At 32.2% G+C, this 20134-nt stretch overlaps 1 protein-coding gene across 2 annotated transcripts in view; it reads left to right on the plus strand.

Moving 5' to 3' along the window:
* Positions 1–20134, plus strand: part of LOC139499439 (oxysterol-binding protein-related protein 1-like) — a 98646-nt gene that overhangs the window by 51025 nt on the left and 27487 nt on the right. For both annotated transcript variants that reach the window (XM_071288117.1, XM_071288118.1), the window contains 2 exons: positions 1920–2106; positions 4950–5061. In XM_071288117.1, coding sequence (XP_071144218.1) covers positions 1920–2106; positions 4950–5061 — 299 coding nt within the window. The remainder of the gene's footprint in view (positions 1–1919; positions 2107–4949; positions 5062–20134) is intronic.

Below are 20134 nucleotides of genomic sequence, written 5' to 3' on the forward strand. Positions count from 1 at the left end.
ACAAGCCTTTCTACGGTATTTATTTGTACAATTCAGCTAGTCTTGACCTATTCATTTGTCTTAAAAAACCAGCCAGTTGTCACCTTCACTTCACACACACACACATATACGAATATCAATTATATGCTTACGATACATGTTGCATTGTTAAACTAATTACGGTATGTGAAAATCAAGACTTGCATAAAAACTATCCCAATATTAGAGACAGTGGCGTCATTTTTCTTCAGAGCTTTCAGCTCTTTGATTATACATGAGGGTTAACTACCACAAAAAACTATACCACATGAGACTAAAATCAATTTAGTTCAGTAAAATGTAAGTTTGTAAACAAAGGAAACATAATGTATAGCATTGAATAAAAGGAAATGGTACAAAATTTTATTTTGTAAATAAATTTGATGTGGTAGATTTATACACATAAATGTGGGAGTATAAACTAAAAGTGTTGTGAGACAAAATTCAAAGCAACTAATAAACTTTTGAATGTAAAAAGTATAATAAAACAGAGCTAAAGGTATTAGTATATGTAGGAGAATGATATTGGGGTTGATATATATAACCTCCTACTCAAAATGTTCAAAATTTGTACTGTGAATGGAAGGAATATTTTTGTTATATTAGGTATAAAGATTGTATTAATAATTTTAATTCATACTTTGCACCAACTTAAAAAATTAAGAGGAAATTAAGTTATTGGTATGATGGCTCTCAATCTTAATCTCTGTTGTTTTTCAAGATAAAGAAATGTTGCGTACGTCCAGTACCAAATATTCACTGTATCCATTGTTTCATATTTATTCTCATGTTGAAGGCTTGATTAATAGTGGTTCCAAATAAAATTCATTCTTGAGGAAACCAGAACAGAATATGTTTCTTAGACTTGCATGACTTGTGACTATTCAAACCATGTTTGTTGGATTCTCATATTTTGCACATTATGGCATTGATTCAAGTATTGAGTAGGGCAGATTCAAGGATCAAATTTATTAAAATATACTTAGACATATTCTTGTGTACTATAAAATCAAGGACTCCTGCTTACCACCTGGTTGTATAGGGTGGGGAAGGTCTGTGGTTTTGCAACCATAGCCAAAAATTATCTTTGATCGAAACTTCCAATATGTTTTTCAAAAATATTTATACCCGTCGTAATTGACATTTTAGTATTGCCTCCATAGATGGCTATTCTGATTATGTTACATATAATGGACATCTTAAAAAAATCTACCCTGAGGCTGACGAAAACTAGTAGATTTCATCTCCACCCACCTAAATTTGAAATGTTTAAATTAATATTGAAACTTTTAACTTAATATATAATGAAATACAATTGACTTAATGTCAACAGGTATGAGCCGTGCTGGATAGAAATTGACTGTGTGCAAGTGTATGTTACATGTACATGTATTAGACTGATAGATTTTGGAACATTCAGATTTAAAATAAATGAAGAATTTGGTTTGTTTTGTACTGGTTCTATATATAGTAACTCTTATTATTATCCAAACAGTTACAGACTTTGCATAGAGTATTTTGGACCTGAAATAGGTTATTATTTTAATAACATATCCATTGTCATATTCTTTTGCATTTTATATCTGCCATATTAGCTCATTTATCAGATTAAAAATTTGAAAAAATCAACTTGCATTAACAGTCACTAACTAAAACTTTTTTGATTATAATTTTGAAACATGTTATGATGTATACCATAGCTGTCACTTAACCTTACTACAGAAGGAAGTATTTATCAAATTGATTTTATTTTAAGCATTAATCATTTGAATAGTCATCAGGTGTTATTTATTACTATGCCCATGTGTTTCCATATAGAAGATTTGGAAACCCCCTGAGGATAAAAATAGATTATGTAAGTAAACCTGGTTGTTTTCTAAGAGCTTTTCTGTTTTTTGCAGCTGAGACAAAAACAGTTGGAAGAAGAGATGGAAAAGTCTAGAGTGTTACAGGAAGCCTTGCACGCTCTGGCCACAGAACATCATGAATTAGAGCGAACGATAGGCGGAAAGAAATCTCCTCCTCGGTGCTACGATACGGACGATGATGAATTCTATGACTGTGATGGAGAAGAGAGCGGAGAGTTTGGTAAGTTCATATGCTATATTAATTGAATTTTTAAATATAACTGTCGATTCATTAATTTACGTTTGTACCAGTTTTTATGGATTTGGAGAAAATAGAATTTTCATGGATGTTTGATTTTGTGGCTTTGCCAAAGTTGGCATACATTAGCTTTAAGAAATTTAATGCTTTGTCGAACATTTTAGTCATATTTTCAATCCACGAAAAATGGACAATATTGCAACTAGAAAAAATACATACTGGTGCATGCGTCACACGATATCTGAATGCAAGTTTTGATTATTATGATAGTCACCAATTTGCATTATTTGCAATTATTAAACCTGGCAATGAACTTACAGTATTTATAATGCTGTTTTGTTGTCAACAGTGTAACAGATGCTAATCACATTTTGTTAGCCAAGAGTCACATTTCATTGACCCTGCTGTAGATGTTGACAAACACATTTATTACTTTATATAGTATAGTGGACCTATATGGTATCTTTTAGATCTTATTTATATAAAGTGGCCATCAATATTACACCCTACAGATATATTTACACTTGTTGGCAAATGTGTCTGCCAATACTTAAAGTTCTATACCTGCCAACTTTTGTTAATAACCATTGGGGTTATACTGCGGCACAGCAATCTCTGTTTTGATAGTAATTGATAAGCTAATAAGCCTTTTCTACTTCTTTTTTTGCATTATTCTTGTTCTTATATAATTGTGTAGAAAATAAGAATACCAGGAAAAGCTTATGTACAAAGGGAGTTAACTCATAATTACAAATACAAAACTGTAAGGTCTTTTAGATAAACATAATCCATACTGCAGTTTTTTTTATCAGATGTATTGATTATTTAAGCCAGCAAATGTTGTTCATTTTAAGAATACAGCCTATCGCTCATAAAAATAAGAAAATATTTTAAGTTTGTAATTATTGATATGCAAATTAATATTCAACATCTTGTGATCTATATAAAATATTGGAAAAGTTATATATAGATGTTAAAAAAATATATAAGCGCTAAAAGGTGGTCAAAGGTATGTGAAAATTACATGCGGTAAAAACAAATCTGTACTAAGTGCAACAACCTAAAGGAAAATATATTTGATAAAAAACTCATTAGAGATATTAATGAGGTTAACCAGCTTTAAATTTTGTAAGCCAGACACACTTTTCTTGTACAATCGACACATCAATAGTGCTTGAACCATAAAAAAGGGTAAAATGCCAAATAAAGTACAGAGTTGTATTGACTTTGAGAAACCAAAATTCACAAAGGTTATGATTGCCATATACAGCTTAGGTATTCTATTCTTGTGGTAGAAAATTCTTTGTATTTTTATGGCCCCACAACGAAGTTGTCGGTGCCATATAGTTTTACCCTTGTCCGAAATTCCGAAATTCCGTCATGCCGCAACAAACCATTATACAGAGTTGTTTTCTAAACGCCTTCAGATATTGGGCTGATTTTTGGTATGTGAGTTACCCATGATGAGTTACAGATCAAGTTTAAGTTTCGTTCTGCTCCACTAATTTTTGCCGAAATTACGGGCTTTGGACTTTGAGAAATTGTTGAAAATCACAGTTATACAGACTTTTTTTCTAAACACCTTCAGATATTGGGCTGATTTTGGTATGTGAGTTAACCATGATGAGTTATAGGTCAAGCTTACGTTTCGATCTTCTCCGCTTATTTTCCCTGAAATTATGGGCTTTGGACTTTGATAAATTATTGAAAATCACAGTTATACAGATTTTTTTCTCTATTCCCCTCCAGATTTTGAGCTGATTTTTGATATGTGAGACTACCATCATGTTTGTGTCCAGATGTGTTTATATTGAAATTGCAGATTTTTCAACTTTTTGAGACGGGGCCATTTGTGTCGCTTTGACACATCTAGTTTTAATTTCAAAGTTTTATAAACAATTTATTTGTAATCATGACCATATCAATGATAATTCATGTCTAAACAGAAATGCTGACTTATCTGATTTATTTTAATTTATGATGACATATATCTGTCATTTTCTGCCATAAATCTTGTTTTCTTGTAAGGTTTGATCACCTTGTACCGAATGCCCTTTAAAAAAATAGAAACATAAAATATAATCACAGTTACTTGTTACATGATAAGCCCTGTAATTTTTCTGTAGCCAAACTCTATGTATAAGTAAATAATAAAGATCTGAACTCTGAGTAAAGATGGTAATTTCTTGATTATGCTGCAATGTAATCTTTATTGGTGTATCAGGCTGTGTTTTTATTCACACAATTACCCTCTTTTGACACTTTATTAATGATGGTATTCAATTTTCCAAACATACCACATGAATTCTGACCAATATGGGAAAATGTTAGATTTTTACCTACACAATATATAAAAAGGTATACATTTTTAAAACTTAATTTTATGAAAAGTATCAGTAGCTCATTATCTCCCTTGAATTTTCAGACAATTGGAAGTATCAGTAGCTAGTTATCTCCCTTGAATTTTCAGACAATTGGAAGTATCAGTAGCGTATCATCTCCCTTTAATTTCCAGTCAATAAGATGTATCAGTAGCTAATTATCTCCCTTGAATTTTCAGACAATTGAATGTATCAGTAGCTAATTATCTCCCTTAAATTTCCAGACAATTGGAAATATCAGTAGCTAATTATCACCCTTAAATTTTCAGACAATTGGAAGTATCAGTAGCTTATTATCTCCCTTGAATTTTCAGACAATCTGAAGTATCTGTAGCTTGTTATCTCCCTTAAATTTTCAGACAATTGGTAGTATCAGTAGCTAATTATCTCCCTTGAATTTTCAGATATGCAATTGAAATGTAATTGTTTCATTTGATTTTTCAGATATGGATATGAAATCAGTAACAAACTTTGACGCCATGTCTTATCAGTCAGCCGACTCAGGAAACTTTACTTGTAATAAATCGCCAAACTGTGATATACCAAAAAATGGAAGGTAATGGCCTGAATTACGCACATTATATAACACACATATGAATGGCAAATTATGCACATTACATACCACTCATAATTATTGTCAATTTCACGTATCCTTGACTTGTATGATATTGAAAATTGTATATCTGTTTTAATGTTTTTATACTTTTTTATATGTTATTTTTTTATAAAGTTGTATATTTGTATTCTTGTACAACATAATATCCCCTTGAACATGAATGAAATATTTGCCACTGGACTTAAAGCAATCAACAATCAATCAATATATGTGTTCAATACAACACAAATCTACAATGGTCAAATTACTTATCATTAAAAGTTTTTGTAACTAGTGAAGTTCATTTATGAGAGAGACATACCGGTAATGATAATTTTACAGAAACATACACTGCACTGGATTCTGAAAAGCTGTTCCACTTTTGTTAACAATTCCAAGACCCACCATCCTTTCTTTCGGGACATGTGTTTACTTTCTGTTTCACCTTAATTTTAGGTCAGCTCATGCGCAGAAGGGCATTTACAAATAAAATTATTTGAAACACTATAACAATTTGGCTAGCTGTACATTGAACATTTATATAGCATAAAGATTTCCTTTAAAAAAGTAATTAAACATATTAATTATGCAGAGCTTTTCGAATGATTCAGCATTTTCAATTGAAATTTAAGACAATATTTTTTTGTACTACTGACTTTATGATCAACATAAGAGGCTTTCTGTAATAGAGATTAATGTGGTCATGTGCTGGCCTCAAGTTATGTGGTTTTGGTAGTCACATCTATGTCTATGATCAGGGTTTCATGTGGCCACTACAGATATTTTTACCGTAAAAACAAATGTAGAATTTTATGAAAATATTTTTTGCATGAAAACTTATTCATTGAGTTGTACTCATTCAATAGTATTTGGTGAGCCGTGCACTGAATTAAGTACTGAATTTTGCATTCTATGATTCTCAATTGATCTTCATAGTTTGTGGACTTATCCACAGTATTGTTTGTCTACCCCAATAGGGTTAATTGATTTATGTTAAATGATCTTTATCATCATTATCAGCAAAAATCAGGCAAAAAAATGCATTAAAAAAAATGCATTGCCTACTCTACTTTTCGTAGAAACAAACAAGGAAAATATTGATTACTGACAAATATGACAAATGCATATCCTGATTGTGGTATCGATTATAAGGATATATTTATTCAACTTCAGAAGGACTGCCTATTTTGGGGAGAGGCTTTCTATATAGCACTGAAGACCTGTGCTCCAATGATTGGTATAGATATAATGTTTATAATAAATATATTTTGATAGATCCATCAAAACTAGGGTAAAAAAAAAATATTTATATATATTAAATGCTGATTTTACTACAGCATTTAAAAAAAGTAATGAGGTCAGTGAAGGAATTTAGTGAATCAACAGTATTATAAACAAGGCCAATTGTGGTTAGCTCAAAAATGCTACAAGACCCTATGTTTTTATAAAAGCCAAAGCTATGTTTGACTATGATGGCTGATATATGAAAGCTTCAGATTTCTAAAGGGAAACCAGGTAAAAATTCAAGTCAAGAAATAGCCTCAAATAGGTTTTAATTTAAGTTGATTGAAGATGCTGAACAATATGCTCCTATTATTCTATAGTAGGTGATCACTTTTTAAACTAGATTTATCTCCCTTTGTCTGAATGTTAAACTTTCTGTTCTGTTAAATTTTAGATGTTGTGTTAAGTTTTAGATGTTTTGGAGAATATTTACATGTTGTGGTGAATCTAAGTTTGTTAAGGTGAACTTTAATATATGTAGCAAACAAAATAAGTTAAATATAAAGGATTCTATTATAAATGGAGACAAGAAATAAAGACAATAATTGCCTCCCCTTTTTAAACACCAAGTATATGATTTTGCAGATTTTACAAATAACCAGAAGTGAACAACTTCCCGTCCGACAAGATAAACAACACACCGATGTTTGAAAACAATGATCACTCAAGAAAAATAACCAGAAATGGACAACTTCCTGTCCGACAAGATAAACAACACACCAATGTTTGAAAACAATGATCACTCAAGAAAAATAACCAGAAATGGACAACTTCCTGTCCGACAAGATAAGCAACACACCGATGTTTGAAAACAATGATCACTCAAGAAAAATAACCAGAAATGGACAACTTCCCTTCCGACAAGATAAACAACACACCAATGTTTGAAAACAATGATCACTCGAAACAAATAACCAGAAATGGACAACTTCCCTTCCGACAAGATAAACAACACACCGATGTTTGAAAACAATGATCCCTCACAACAAATCACCAGAAGTGAACAACTTCCCGTCCGACAAGATAAACAACACACCGATGCTTGAAAACAATGATCACTCAAGAAAAATAACCAGAAATGGACAACTTCCCGTCCGACAAGATAAACAACACACCAATGTTTGAAAACAATGATCACTCGAAACAAATAACCAGAAATGGACAACTTCCCGTCCGACAAGATAAACAACACACCGATGTTTGAAAACAATGATCCCTCACAACAAATCATCAGAAGTGAACAACTTCCCGTCCGACAAGATAAACAACACACCGATGCTTGAAAACAATGATCACTCAAGAAAAATAACCAGAAATGGACAACTTCCCGTCCGACAAGATAAACAACACACCGATGTTTGAAAACAATGATCCCTCACAACAAATCACCAGAAGTGAACAACTTCCCGTCCGACAAGATAAACAACACACCGATGTTTGAAAACAATGATCACTCACAACAAATCACCAGAAGTGAACAACTTCCTGTCCGACAAGATAAACAACACACCAATGTTTGAAAACAATGATCACTCGAAACAAATAACCAGAAGTGAACAACTTCCTGTCCGACAAGATAAACAACACACCGATGTTTGAAAACAATGATCACTCACAACAAATCACCAGAAATAGACAACTTCTTGTCCGACAAGATACACAACACACCGGTGTTTGAAAACTCATCACTCAAAACAAACCACCAAAAATGGACGACTTCCTGTCCGACAAGATACACAACACACCGGTGTTTGAAAACAATGATCACTCAAGACAAATAACCAGAAATGGACAACTTCCCGTCCGACAAGATAAACAACACACCGGTGTTTAAAAACTGATCACTCAAAACAAACCACCAAAAATGGACGACTTCCTGTCCAACAAGATACACAACACACCGGTGTTTGAAAACTGATCACTCAAAACAAACCACCAAAAATGGACGACTTCCTGTCCAACAAGATACACAACACACCGGTGTTTGAAAACAATGATCACTCGAAACAAATAACCAGAAATGGACAACTTCCTGTCCGACAAGATACACAACACACCATTGTTTGAAAACTGATCACTCAAAACAAACCACCAAAAATGGATGACTTCCTGTCCGACAAGATACACAACACACCGATGTTTGAAAACTGATCACTCAAAACAAATAACCAGAAATGGACAACTTCCCGTCCGACAAGATAAACAACACACCGGTGTTTAAAAACTGATCACTCAAAACAAACCACCAAAAATGGACGACTTCCTGTCCAACAAGATACACAACACACCGGTGTTTGAAAACTGATCACTCAAAACAAACCACCAAAAATGGACGACTTCCTGTCCAACAAGATACACAACACACCGGTGTTTGAAAACAATGATCACTCGAAACAAATAACCAGAAATGGACAACTTCCTGTCCGACAAGATACACAACACACCATTGTTTGAAAACTGATCACTCAAAACAAACCACCAAAAATGGATGACTTCCTGTCCGACAAGATACACAACACACCGATGTTTGAAAACTGATCACTCAAAACAAATAACCAGAAATGGACAACTTCCCGTCCGACCAGACAAACAACACACCGGTGTTTAAAAACTGATCACTCAAAACAAATAACCAGAAATGGACAACTTCCTGTCTGACAAGATAAACAACACACCGGTGTTTAAAAACTGATCACTCAAAACAAACCACCAAAAATGGACGACTTCCTGTCCAACAAGATACACAACACACCGGTGTTTGAAAACTGATCACTCAAAACAAATAACCAGAAATGGACAACTTCCTGTCTGACAAGATAAACAACACATTTTAAAACTCAGAAGAATTAATATGATTGTAAAGGAGACAGTTTTTCCACCAGAGACCAATTGACATATAGATTTAGAGGCAGATTAAGCGGGATCATCCCCCCTTTTTCTGTGAAAAATTTGATTGATTATACAGGGAATCACTGAAGCATAAATATTTCTGGATCCACCACAGAGATTAGATGAGCACATACCAAATAGCAAGCTTAAAAAATTCCTGAGATCTGTGCATAATATCTGAAAATTGACTGAAAGACTGAAACTCAGACTTCATAGCAATTTATTTTTTATAGATATAGGAAGATGTGGTGTGAGTGCCAATGAGACAACTCTCCATCCAAATAACAATTTAAAAAAAGTAAACCATTATAGGTCAATGTACGGCCTTCAACACGGAGCCTTGGCTCACACCAAACAACAAGCTAGAAAGGGCCCCAAAATTACTAGTGTAAGACCATTCAAACAGAAAAACCAACGGTCTAATATAGATAAAATAAAAAAACAAGAAACGAGAAACATGTATAAATGACATAAACAAACGACAACCACTTTACATCAGATTCCTGACTTAGGACAGGTGCAAACATTTGCAGCAGGATTAAACGTTTAAATGGATCCAAACCTTCTCCCTTTTTCTGAAAAAATAGCATAACATAGAAAAACACACTATAAAATATCAATTGGCAGGCTTAACTCAATCAAAAAACGTACATTAATACACTATAAACAAATAAATTTGATCAAAATTTGAAAAAGACAAACATTCAAGGCCAAAAAGCAAACAAGCAAGTCCAAACAAAGCCATGACAAGTCACCACTGCGAAATATTTAACTCTTCGAAAATATTCACTTTAGAAAAAAAAACGGTTTTGGTAAATCTTGAAATTTATACAAATGTAGTAAGACGAATTGAAACTTAGAATATATTCCAAATAATCAAAGCTGGTAGATAGACAAGATCAATATAAATATAAAATAACAAAAAAGCATTATAAACAGTATCAACAGGTCGAATTAACAAGAAAATATGATTTGAGATTTGGCAGTTACTGACAGCTAGTTAAAAGTCTAAAACAATTAATAATAAAAAAAATCATGCATCAGAGACTAAAATCAACTAAAACACATCCATGGGATTTAGTATTTTAACATCATGAACAGTCCGAGAAGACATGACTTGTGCAATGCCAAAAATAAATGTATCGACAGGTAGTAGGATAGTGAGGAGCGACTTCTATATTAATCTATTTTAGGACAAGTCTGTTAGATCAAAATGATAAATATTTGAAATAGTTTATTGCAAAATGCAGAATCATCATTCAGGAGTATATATTAAACACCTGTAAGGAGTCAATTGATTATTTCAGTCAAAATTTTAGAAAGATGTTACAACTTTGGAGAAAAGAGATCATCAAAATAAGCCTAATTATTAGATGACTCCAACTATTGCCAGTAAGGGACGACATCAAAAGTTCAATGTAGGATAAAAAAAAAACTTAATTCATATAGTTTTTTCACTGACTCTTAACTTAATTTGGGAAAAATTGATTGACCAATAAGTAAATAAGTATATATATAAAATCAATGTCAAATAAACAAAACTTGCAGCGATTCTGACCCCCACCCTCAATCTATTTGAATTATGTTTTTTGTATCCCTCATTGATTTTTTGATGTCATCCCTAAAGGACAATGTCTTTTAAAATGTTGCTGATTTTTTAAATAACTTTAATAGATTTTGAGGTAGAAACTGTGAACAATTAAGATATTACTAAATCAGTTTTACTAAGGAGCAAATATAGTACTCATTGCAATGAAGGTGTGAATAAAAATATCAAAATAGCAAATGTTTACCTGGCTAGTAGCTGTGAGCCTCTTGTTTGTTCATTGCATTGTAACAATTTTATGCAGTTTGCCAGGTGATTGATTTTGGCTCCTTGGAACCTCTTGATTTCTTATCTTGTACAAGTATATATGTTGTTTTATGTTGCGAATTATAAAATATTTGAAATCAAAATTAATTTAACCCCTGGTGTTGCTCCCTAGAGAGAAGTGGACCAAGATCTCCCTACCCTTCCACTTCCAAAGAACATGAGATTAACCTGGTATTTGGTGGGGTTCTTATAGCTCAGTCTTTAGCAGTGGTGGATCCATAACTTTTTATAAGGGGTAGGGGGCTCAGTCTTTAGCAGTGGCGCATCCACAACTTGTTATAAGGGGGAGGGGGCTCAGTCTTTAGCAGTGTCGGATCCACAACTTCTTATTTAAAGGGGAAGGGGGGGTCAGTCATTAGCAGTGGTGGATTCAGAACTTTTTATAAGGAAGAAGGGACTCAGTCTTTAGCAGTGGTGCATCCACAACTTTTTATAAGGGGGAGGGGGCTCAGTCTTTAGCAGTGGCAGATCCACAACTTTTTATAAGGGGGAGGGGCACTGACTGCCATAAGAGGGAGCCTGCTACAGTCAGGCTTGAGTGATTCCCTATATAATCAACATTATTTCCCCCACAAAACAGAGAGCCCTCCTCCCCCTTGATCTGCCTGTTTAGTTTCCTATATTGCGTTTTGTATACTAATGTTGGTTTTTTTTGGTCTTTTTTTATTTGCTCTTGCATTGCTATTTGAGTTTAAATATTATCCCATTGGTGTCTTTCCCCTCTCATTTACTGACTGTATTGTGCATTGCCAGAAATAATGATTTTTTCATAAATGTATTTTTTGAAGTGTTTTACTTGCAATTTTTAAAGATCGTTTCGTTTTGTTTTTTATATTCCGTAATATATAGTAACCTGTTATTACCTTCGTATTTCCGCTCTGTTTGACAGTCTTCGATTTCGTGCAAAGATGTATGAAGTTAAGTGGTCTTTAAATTCTCTTATTTGACACGTGGATCGAAGTTAAATGAACAACGATGTCAACTTATGTGCCTTGAGTATATCTCGTCTGTTGTCATCGAACTTTAGCGATGTTTTTCTGCATCGGAATAATTTATCAGTGACTTTTTCATAGAAAATTCGTCTGCAAAATACTTATATTTGTGAAGACTATTTACTGTTTTTTTATGAAGATGGCAGCTAAAATCAACGACGAAACAGACAACGAAAAACATTTTTCTAAATTCAGGTAACAAAAACTCTTGATCATGTTTATTTATTTTGTAAAGTACCACGTATTGAAGTAGCAATTTTAATGTACCGACTACCGTACAACTGAACTGTCTTAGTGTGACGTCCTAATGCTATTTATTTACCCCAACAGATTGATATATAGTGTATAGTGCTGTTGTTATTGTTTTGGATCAAATACCTGTTAATTAGAAATAAATTAAGGGGATAGATTGACCCCCCTTTTTTCTATCGCTACCTTTCTAAATAGCTTCATAATGTATGATATTCCAGATACTTGTAAAAATGCAATGTATTATACTTATTATAATTACCATAATATTGACATTAGTAAGGTAATTGGAAAGGTCAATAACATTTATGATGTTGATCATTTGGCCAGTCCAGTTATCTTTTAGACAATAATAAGTTGTTAATAATCAAATTTGTAATAACTGCACCTGTGCTTTCTCAATAATGATTTTACAATGTGGTGTACTACAATCTCGAGACTACAATGTACTTTTGGAACAATCTATATCTCAATTCACTGCTTTAAATTAAAATTCTTGACCATTTTTTCCCCCATCGTAATTTCATCTATCTACCATGTCTAATTGGTATTTGAAGAAGGGTTAATAGAAAAATATCTATAGGGATTATACATGTATTTGTAGACAGTGAAAATCAAGGTAGGATAACTGTGGTCCTGGACCTAAAAATAGGCCATATACAAGTTATTGATAAAAAAAAAAAAAATAGAAAATGCAATTTCTTTTAAGTCTTTTGAATATTACATTGTATCTTTAAGTTAGTATTTAACTCCATGATTGTAAAACAAACTTAGACCAAAGTAAGAAGAACTGTTGTTTCCTTAACTACATGGAGGATGGTGATAGATTTTAAGAACCATGACTGGCTTATACATGCATGTGGGTAAACACATGTACGGCTACTCTTCATTCTGATGCTTCACAGTTTGAACCCTAAAGGTTTCCATTATGTATGTTCATTGTGCATGTAGATGTGTATTGTCACTGGTCCAAGTTATACAACATGTTTAGGCATATTTTTTGTAACATTTGTCTTACATGTAGGTCAAGGTAATTTGATATTCTATAAAGATTTGATGAAGCCACTTCAACTCCAATAGAAATTGATATACAGCAGTTCAGGGTGCATTTTAAAAGGTCTCAAATTTCCTAACACAGTCATCCAGACCATTAATTGTAAAATACCTAAGTCTTTAATAATAATATTTTCACCTATTGTAAATAGATATATATATAGGAATATGTGGTATGAGTGCCAATGAGACAACTCTCCAACAATTTACAAAAGTAAACTATTAAAGGTCAAGATATGGTCTTAAACACAGCAGGGTTGGCAAAAACCCGGGTTTTATGAGTATTGCCCAGCCCAGTGGGAAATACTGGGAAAACCCGGGTTTTACTGGGTTTTAGTGGGTAATACTGGGCAATACTGGGTAATATAAAATATTTGTCTGAATTTTAAAGAATATCAGTGATAAAAACAAATGCAATACATTTAATAAGATAGTTATACCCTATTTTGTTTAGCATTTGTCTAGATTGGCAAACTGTAAATAGAAAGCAAGTAAATCATTTCTTTTCAAATGAATATAGCTCCTATTAAGAACTAACAATTACATGTATTAAAGAAACATCACATTTAAATAATGTATATGTACTGTCACTAATTAATAAGTAATTATTCAGATTAGAACACAGATTTGTTTATGTAACAATAATCAGTCCTTTCAATTTTATAAGTGTTAATGGCATGACCCTGTAGGGTGTTTATTTAGCAATATGAATGTATAACAATTATAATTAACAATTCACTTAAACTCTGCAATAAAATGCTTTTTCAAAGTTTGGAATATTGAAACAATACTTGGTAATTAAAAGGTATCTTTAAATGTGCAAATCTTGTATTCTGCCTACCTATAAAATTAATAGACATGATAGAGAAGAGAATGAAATTGAATTTTCTAGAATGACTGTCAATGGTTATCTGTATAAAAAGTATATATTTAGCTGTTATACTATGAAACTATAATAAGTTTTTACTATTTTGTGTTAAAATAAGCTTAAAAAATCATATTGCCCAGTAATGCCCACTTTTACCCATTTCTGGGAGTATTGCCCAGCCCGGGAAAACCCGGGTTTTCCCGCCCGGGAATTCCCGGGTGGGTAATACTTTGCCAACCCTGAAACACAGAGCATTTGCTCACACCGAACAGCAAGCTATAAAGGGCCCCAAAAAATTACTAGTGTAAAAGTAAAACCATTCAAACGGGAAAACCAACAGTCTAATCTACATTAAAAAAATGAGAAACGAGAAACACTTTATATGTAACTCTATATCATTGATGAATCATTGGAGGATATTCATTCATATATTGTATTTCCTATCAATAAACAAACACATAGTATACCCATGATACCTTGTATTGATCTAATTAAAAAAACTTCCATATATTGATTCCTGATAATATAAACTGATGTGGCATGCTGTTACAACTTTTACTCTAATTACTGTACTTTCAAGTCACTCTAAAAGGCATAATTGAAATTTACTTGATTAGCAAACCTAGTTTAATGTATAATAATATTCCCCATTTCAATTCTCAATTTTACTTGTTAAATGACTTTATTGGCAACTTGGTAGTAAAAGTTTTAGTATAATTTAATTATATCTGTTCTTCTATTTTTAATTATTCTAAAACATGGACTTATGTCTAACTTAATACCTTGTGTACATCCTTGCCTTAAATTAAAGCTTATCAATCTATAAAAACAAATCTTGTCCTGAATATGGTTGGAATAACTTGTCAAAGGGCAATCAGAAGAACAGACCATGGAATTTCTTGTTTGAATGATGGATGCTGCACATCCAATAATGAATATTATACATGCATGTACTCTGAACAAAATTTTGTTGATTCCATGGACTTTTTGGGACATAAGTGTAGGTAAACCGAAATTTAAATGATCAACAAAGCATACATTTTCTTTAGGCTTGCAAGAAGACTGCGATTGTGAAACCAAACAAATATGTATACATGGAAATACAAACTTTTCCTCAACCCAGGAAAATATAATTAATCCACACGAGTCTTCAGAACATGGTTGCTTTGTACTACAATGTACTTTCTTGTGTTTATTTTAGAGTTTAGTATGACGATAATTATCACTGAACTAGTATAAATTTTTATAAGTGGCAGCAGAAGAACAACTCTGGGTGCAGGACTTTCTCGCTGCATTGAAGACCCATTCAGGTGGCCTTCGTTTGTTGTCAGCTCTTAGGTTGGGTCTCTTAGACACATTCCTCATTTCCATTCTCAATTTTACATCACAGAACACAATATGACTGATTGTTAATGTGCTAACTTGTGCCTCCAGCACACATTAATATCTCTGAGCCATGCTTTTGTTCTTAAATGGGATTCTGTGCCCTAGTTCAGTAGTCGCAAAGATGATTTAAATGTCAATTTTAAAAACCCCTAACCTCCCACACTTGGTGTCGTATACTATACTTTAAAGGCAATTATTGGAATGGATTATTATTTATATTGCTATAAGTTATGCCATGTTATAAATATGATCCTTGATTAAAATTCCCTTCACTCTGTATATTGTTGTAATATTGATCATAGGAACATTTTGAAGGATGAAAAAAATTGGAAATTTTCTAGTTTATATTTTAACATCTGTAAACAAGTGAGCCAAGAACTTAGCATATAAGCAATAACTCCAAGGTAAATAAAAAAAAAGGGGGGAGGGGGTTTACAAAACCTGACAATTTCAAATCAATGGAACAAATATATACCAAATAACAAGTGTCATATTTCTGACTTGATTTAAAAAAAAAATGGGTTTTAACCTGGGTTTATAGAAATCTTGTTTAACATATTTGTCTATAGTTCTTCATCTTACATGTATATATGTCGTACAAGTAAGTTTTAAAAATCCTTTACTAATAACATTATACACAGATTTTCGTTAGTTTCCACTTGTTTACCACTCGACTAAATATCATGCACCATCACTACCCTCTTTATGGTCAAGGCTAATGTGTGCCATTACTTCATCATTTCTTCAGTTTAATTATAGACTTGTATTATGTCCTTAATGAATAACATTCATGACAGTACCATGATTACATCTAAGACTTCTTATCTACAAATTGATATTTGTATGGGTAACCTGGGTAATATAATGGGCGAAGACATTAGGTAATACATGGTTATATAATTGAGAATGGAAATGGGGAATTTGTGTCAAAGGGACATCAACCTGACCAAATAGCAGAAAACAGCCGTCTTCAATACAGCAAGAAATTCCAGTGGTTCAACCCCCCCTTTTTTATTTGACATTCAATACATTCAAATCTGGACAAATAATTGGAACACCACCCCATCCTGTCTGCTTAATCCTCGGTTTGAAACCCCCTTTGATAAATAGGTGGATATGTCTCTGGAAATGAGGTTTGGATGTGTTTATTTATATACATTATCGTAAGATGGGAAATAATAATCCTCACGTTCTTGTGGAATAAGTCTTATCATGTGTTTAGGTCGTATTCTTATTTGTAGTAAAATCATTATTTGACCACAAACCTAATCTTAAGATACATGTATTCTAAATATAACTGAATTGTTCATGACTTACGATCTAACAATTTTAGTTGTAAGATCTTTCGTGGGTCAAAGGTCTGTTTTGTGTATTTAACATTGTTTTCATAAGTCAATCAAATTGTTACAAACTATATTTGGTGAATTATATATGTAAACACTGATGGTCATTCAATAATGTCCTGTAAAAGGTCTAAAGAAAATTTCTATTTAATGTTTTTAAATGGGTTAACTTTACATACAAATTCATATTAGATTTAAATAAACATAAATAATTTTGACCAGGACAACAAAAAAGAAATTTTTGAATAGGTTAGAGCATTTAAAAATAAAAATAATTTTTTTGTCATTGTTAGTACAAAGTTCAAATTTTGATGTTAAAATAATTACAAGAAGTTTATGTCAGTGTTTTATATATAATAATAGGAAAAAGAATTTATAGTTTGGGTTTAAATCTTTATCCAGTGCATTGCACCAGATAATGACACTCTTATTTACTGTTTATTGGTCATAAGGCCACACCAATTTAATTTCTTGTTCTACGGATTTTTGGACTCCAAAATTTGGGGCGAGCGAGCGATTTGAAAATTTTAATAAAAAATATTTATTTTGTAAATTTTTGAGGCGAAGCTTGAAAAGTAAAGGCGAGCGATTATAATTTTTTTTTGTAAACATAAAATAGGAAGTTTTGATAATATTAAAACTTGATTTATCACTTGTACTTTGGCATTTCTTTAATTTTTGAAGTATGTTTTCCCTGTTCACCAAGAAATAATTAAATCTGGTCTATGTATGTGTGACTGACAATGAGACAATTCTCCATTCAAGTCATAATCAGTTTGGGGGCAACCCCTGATGTTATAAATATCCCTTTTACAAGTTTTATGAGGGATCAATATAAGTTATAATATATTTGTTTGTACAAAAGGGCTCATATTTTCTCAAAGAACTATATATCTATAGATCTGGTATTAAATGTTCAAAACATGTCCAAGAATTTTGTAATATTCCTGGACTTTAACCATGTGAAATTAACACATTTACTTTACAAATGTAACAGTTTAATATTATTCAAAATAAGTAGACCCCTCTTTTAGAAAAAGTTGTTTAAAATCAGATGTAACTCTCCTCTTTTTGAGTACAAAGTTCTAAGTTTTCAAAGATTTTGTACAGAAGAACTATACAAAATTAATCCTTGGTATTTCTATTTTCTTTTCTACATCAGTAAAATGACTCCTTGTCTGAAAAAAAGGGGGGGGGGGGTGTCTCAACCTGACAATAACAAACACCAGTCAAAGTACGGCCTTTTACACAGAGCTTTGATACATACCAAACAGTAAGCTATAAAGGACCCAAAAATTATTAGCGTACACAATTCGAACAGGAAAACCAACTATCTAATTTATATATCCAAACGGGAAAATACTAATCTTTGGAACAACATCAACAAACGATAACTGCTGAACGACAGGCCCCTGAATCAAACAGGACAGGTGCATAAACATGCATGCTGCGGCTATGGATAGTTTTGTTTCGCCAGCATTCAATATAATTGCAGTTGAGGGCAAATCCTTCAAAAGTTCTTTGTACTTTATTCTAATAACGAACATTTTTTAATAGGGAATATAAGTAAGGGGGAAAGAAACCAATGTTTTGTTCTTTACAGGTATTTCCGCTGTGTCCCACTTTGGATAAATAGGTTTCATGCTGGAACAAATATTCTCACAGATATTTACAGTGTGGTGGGGTGCTTTTATGTTTAAAATCGTTATATACAGAATAGACTGTGATTTTAAAAACAAATGTTGATATCTTTTTATAATATTTACACAAAAAAACGATGCGGGAAATATCCGGATGCGGGAAGCGGGAATATAAAAAAAATAAAAAAATTCTGTTTTGAAAAAAATAGGTGCGGGCGGGTCCGTCGAACAAGGAATCAAATTGGTGTGGCCTAAAGTACTGAATGACATAATATATGTTTTGTTGAAACAGTTAATACACAGTGAAAATGGAAAAAAATTGAAAATTGTCAATTTGAATCAGTCATCACCAGGTCTTTCTTTAGGAGTCTTGCCACGGCCTTTTTGTGCTGATGCAGCAGAAAGGAATCACCAATCAATCAACAATTCAGTAGTCAATTGACATCTAAAGACTTTTGAATTCGTCAGAGCATTTATTTATAAAAATAAAAAAAATTGTCATTGTTCGTCCAAAGTTCAAATTTTGATGTTAGGCCAAATAAAAATATATGTGTGGTTCCAGTAACCCGACCGAAATTAGAACTTTTTTTTATTTCGGAAAAATAAATTTTCAAATGATCAAATTTTGAAGATTGTAAATTAAAAAAATAAAATTCGTAGATTTCTGTCATCTGAATTTCCATCAGAAGTATCTGTTATTGATAAAATGCAAGAATTCATAACAATTTGTTGTCAAAATGCAACAAAATTAACTAAAAAGGTAAATGACTGTCTTTATTTTGCCACCAAACACTTTTAAAATGGCTGACTTCCGATATTGATGTGTATAATACCGGAAATATTTCGGTAAACACTATTTTTTTCCGGATTTTGACAATCCAAAATAAAATTTAGAAAAAAAATAAATAAAATTTGCTGACCTACAGACCCTATTTTTTAAAAGTATATAACTGGAACCACACATATATTTTTATTTGGCCTTAATAAAATAATTACAAGAAATTTATAAATTAATGTTATAATGTTTCATGATAGGGAAAAGAATATAGTTTTGGTTTAAATCATTAGTGCATTGAACCAGGTCTCTGAACCTGAATACTTCTGATGGAAAATATATACCCTATACCCCAATGTCAATGAATGTTGACATTGTTTTAGTCTGAAACAAACTGATTAGACCTCAATACTTATGATTGAAACTATATATCTGGTAATTGATTGTTTCAAGTTCGTACAAGAGTTCTAAATAGTATCTCATTAATCTAACGAGTCATTTGACGTCACCATTTATTTACAAACAGATACCGTGATTGATTAATCAAATTTGGAAAGATTGGAAATGATTTTCTCTGTGGAAATATTATATAGCCCACATGGATTAAAAAGATTTATAGATTTACACTGTTGAAGTGCTTGCTTCATTATTAGGGTTGATTGTTTATTTTTTTGTTGTTGTG

This window comes from Mytilus edulis, chromosome 12, assembly GCF_963676685.1.
Source record: "Mytilus edulis chromosome 12, xbMytEdul2.2, whole genome shotgun sequence".
In the NCBI taxonomy this organism is placed as follows: domain Eukaryota; kingdom Metazoa; phylum Mollusca; class Bivalvia; order Mytilida; family Mytilidae; genus Mytilus; species Mytilus edulis.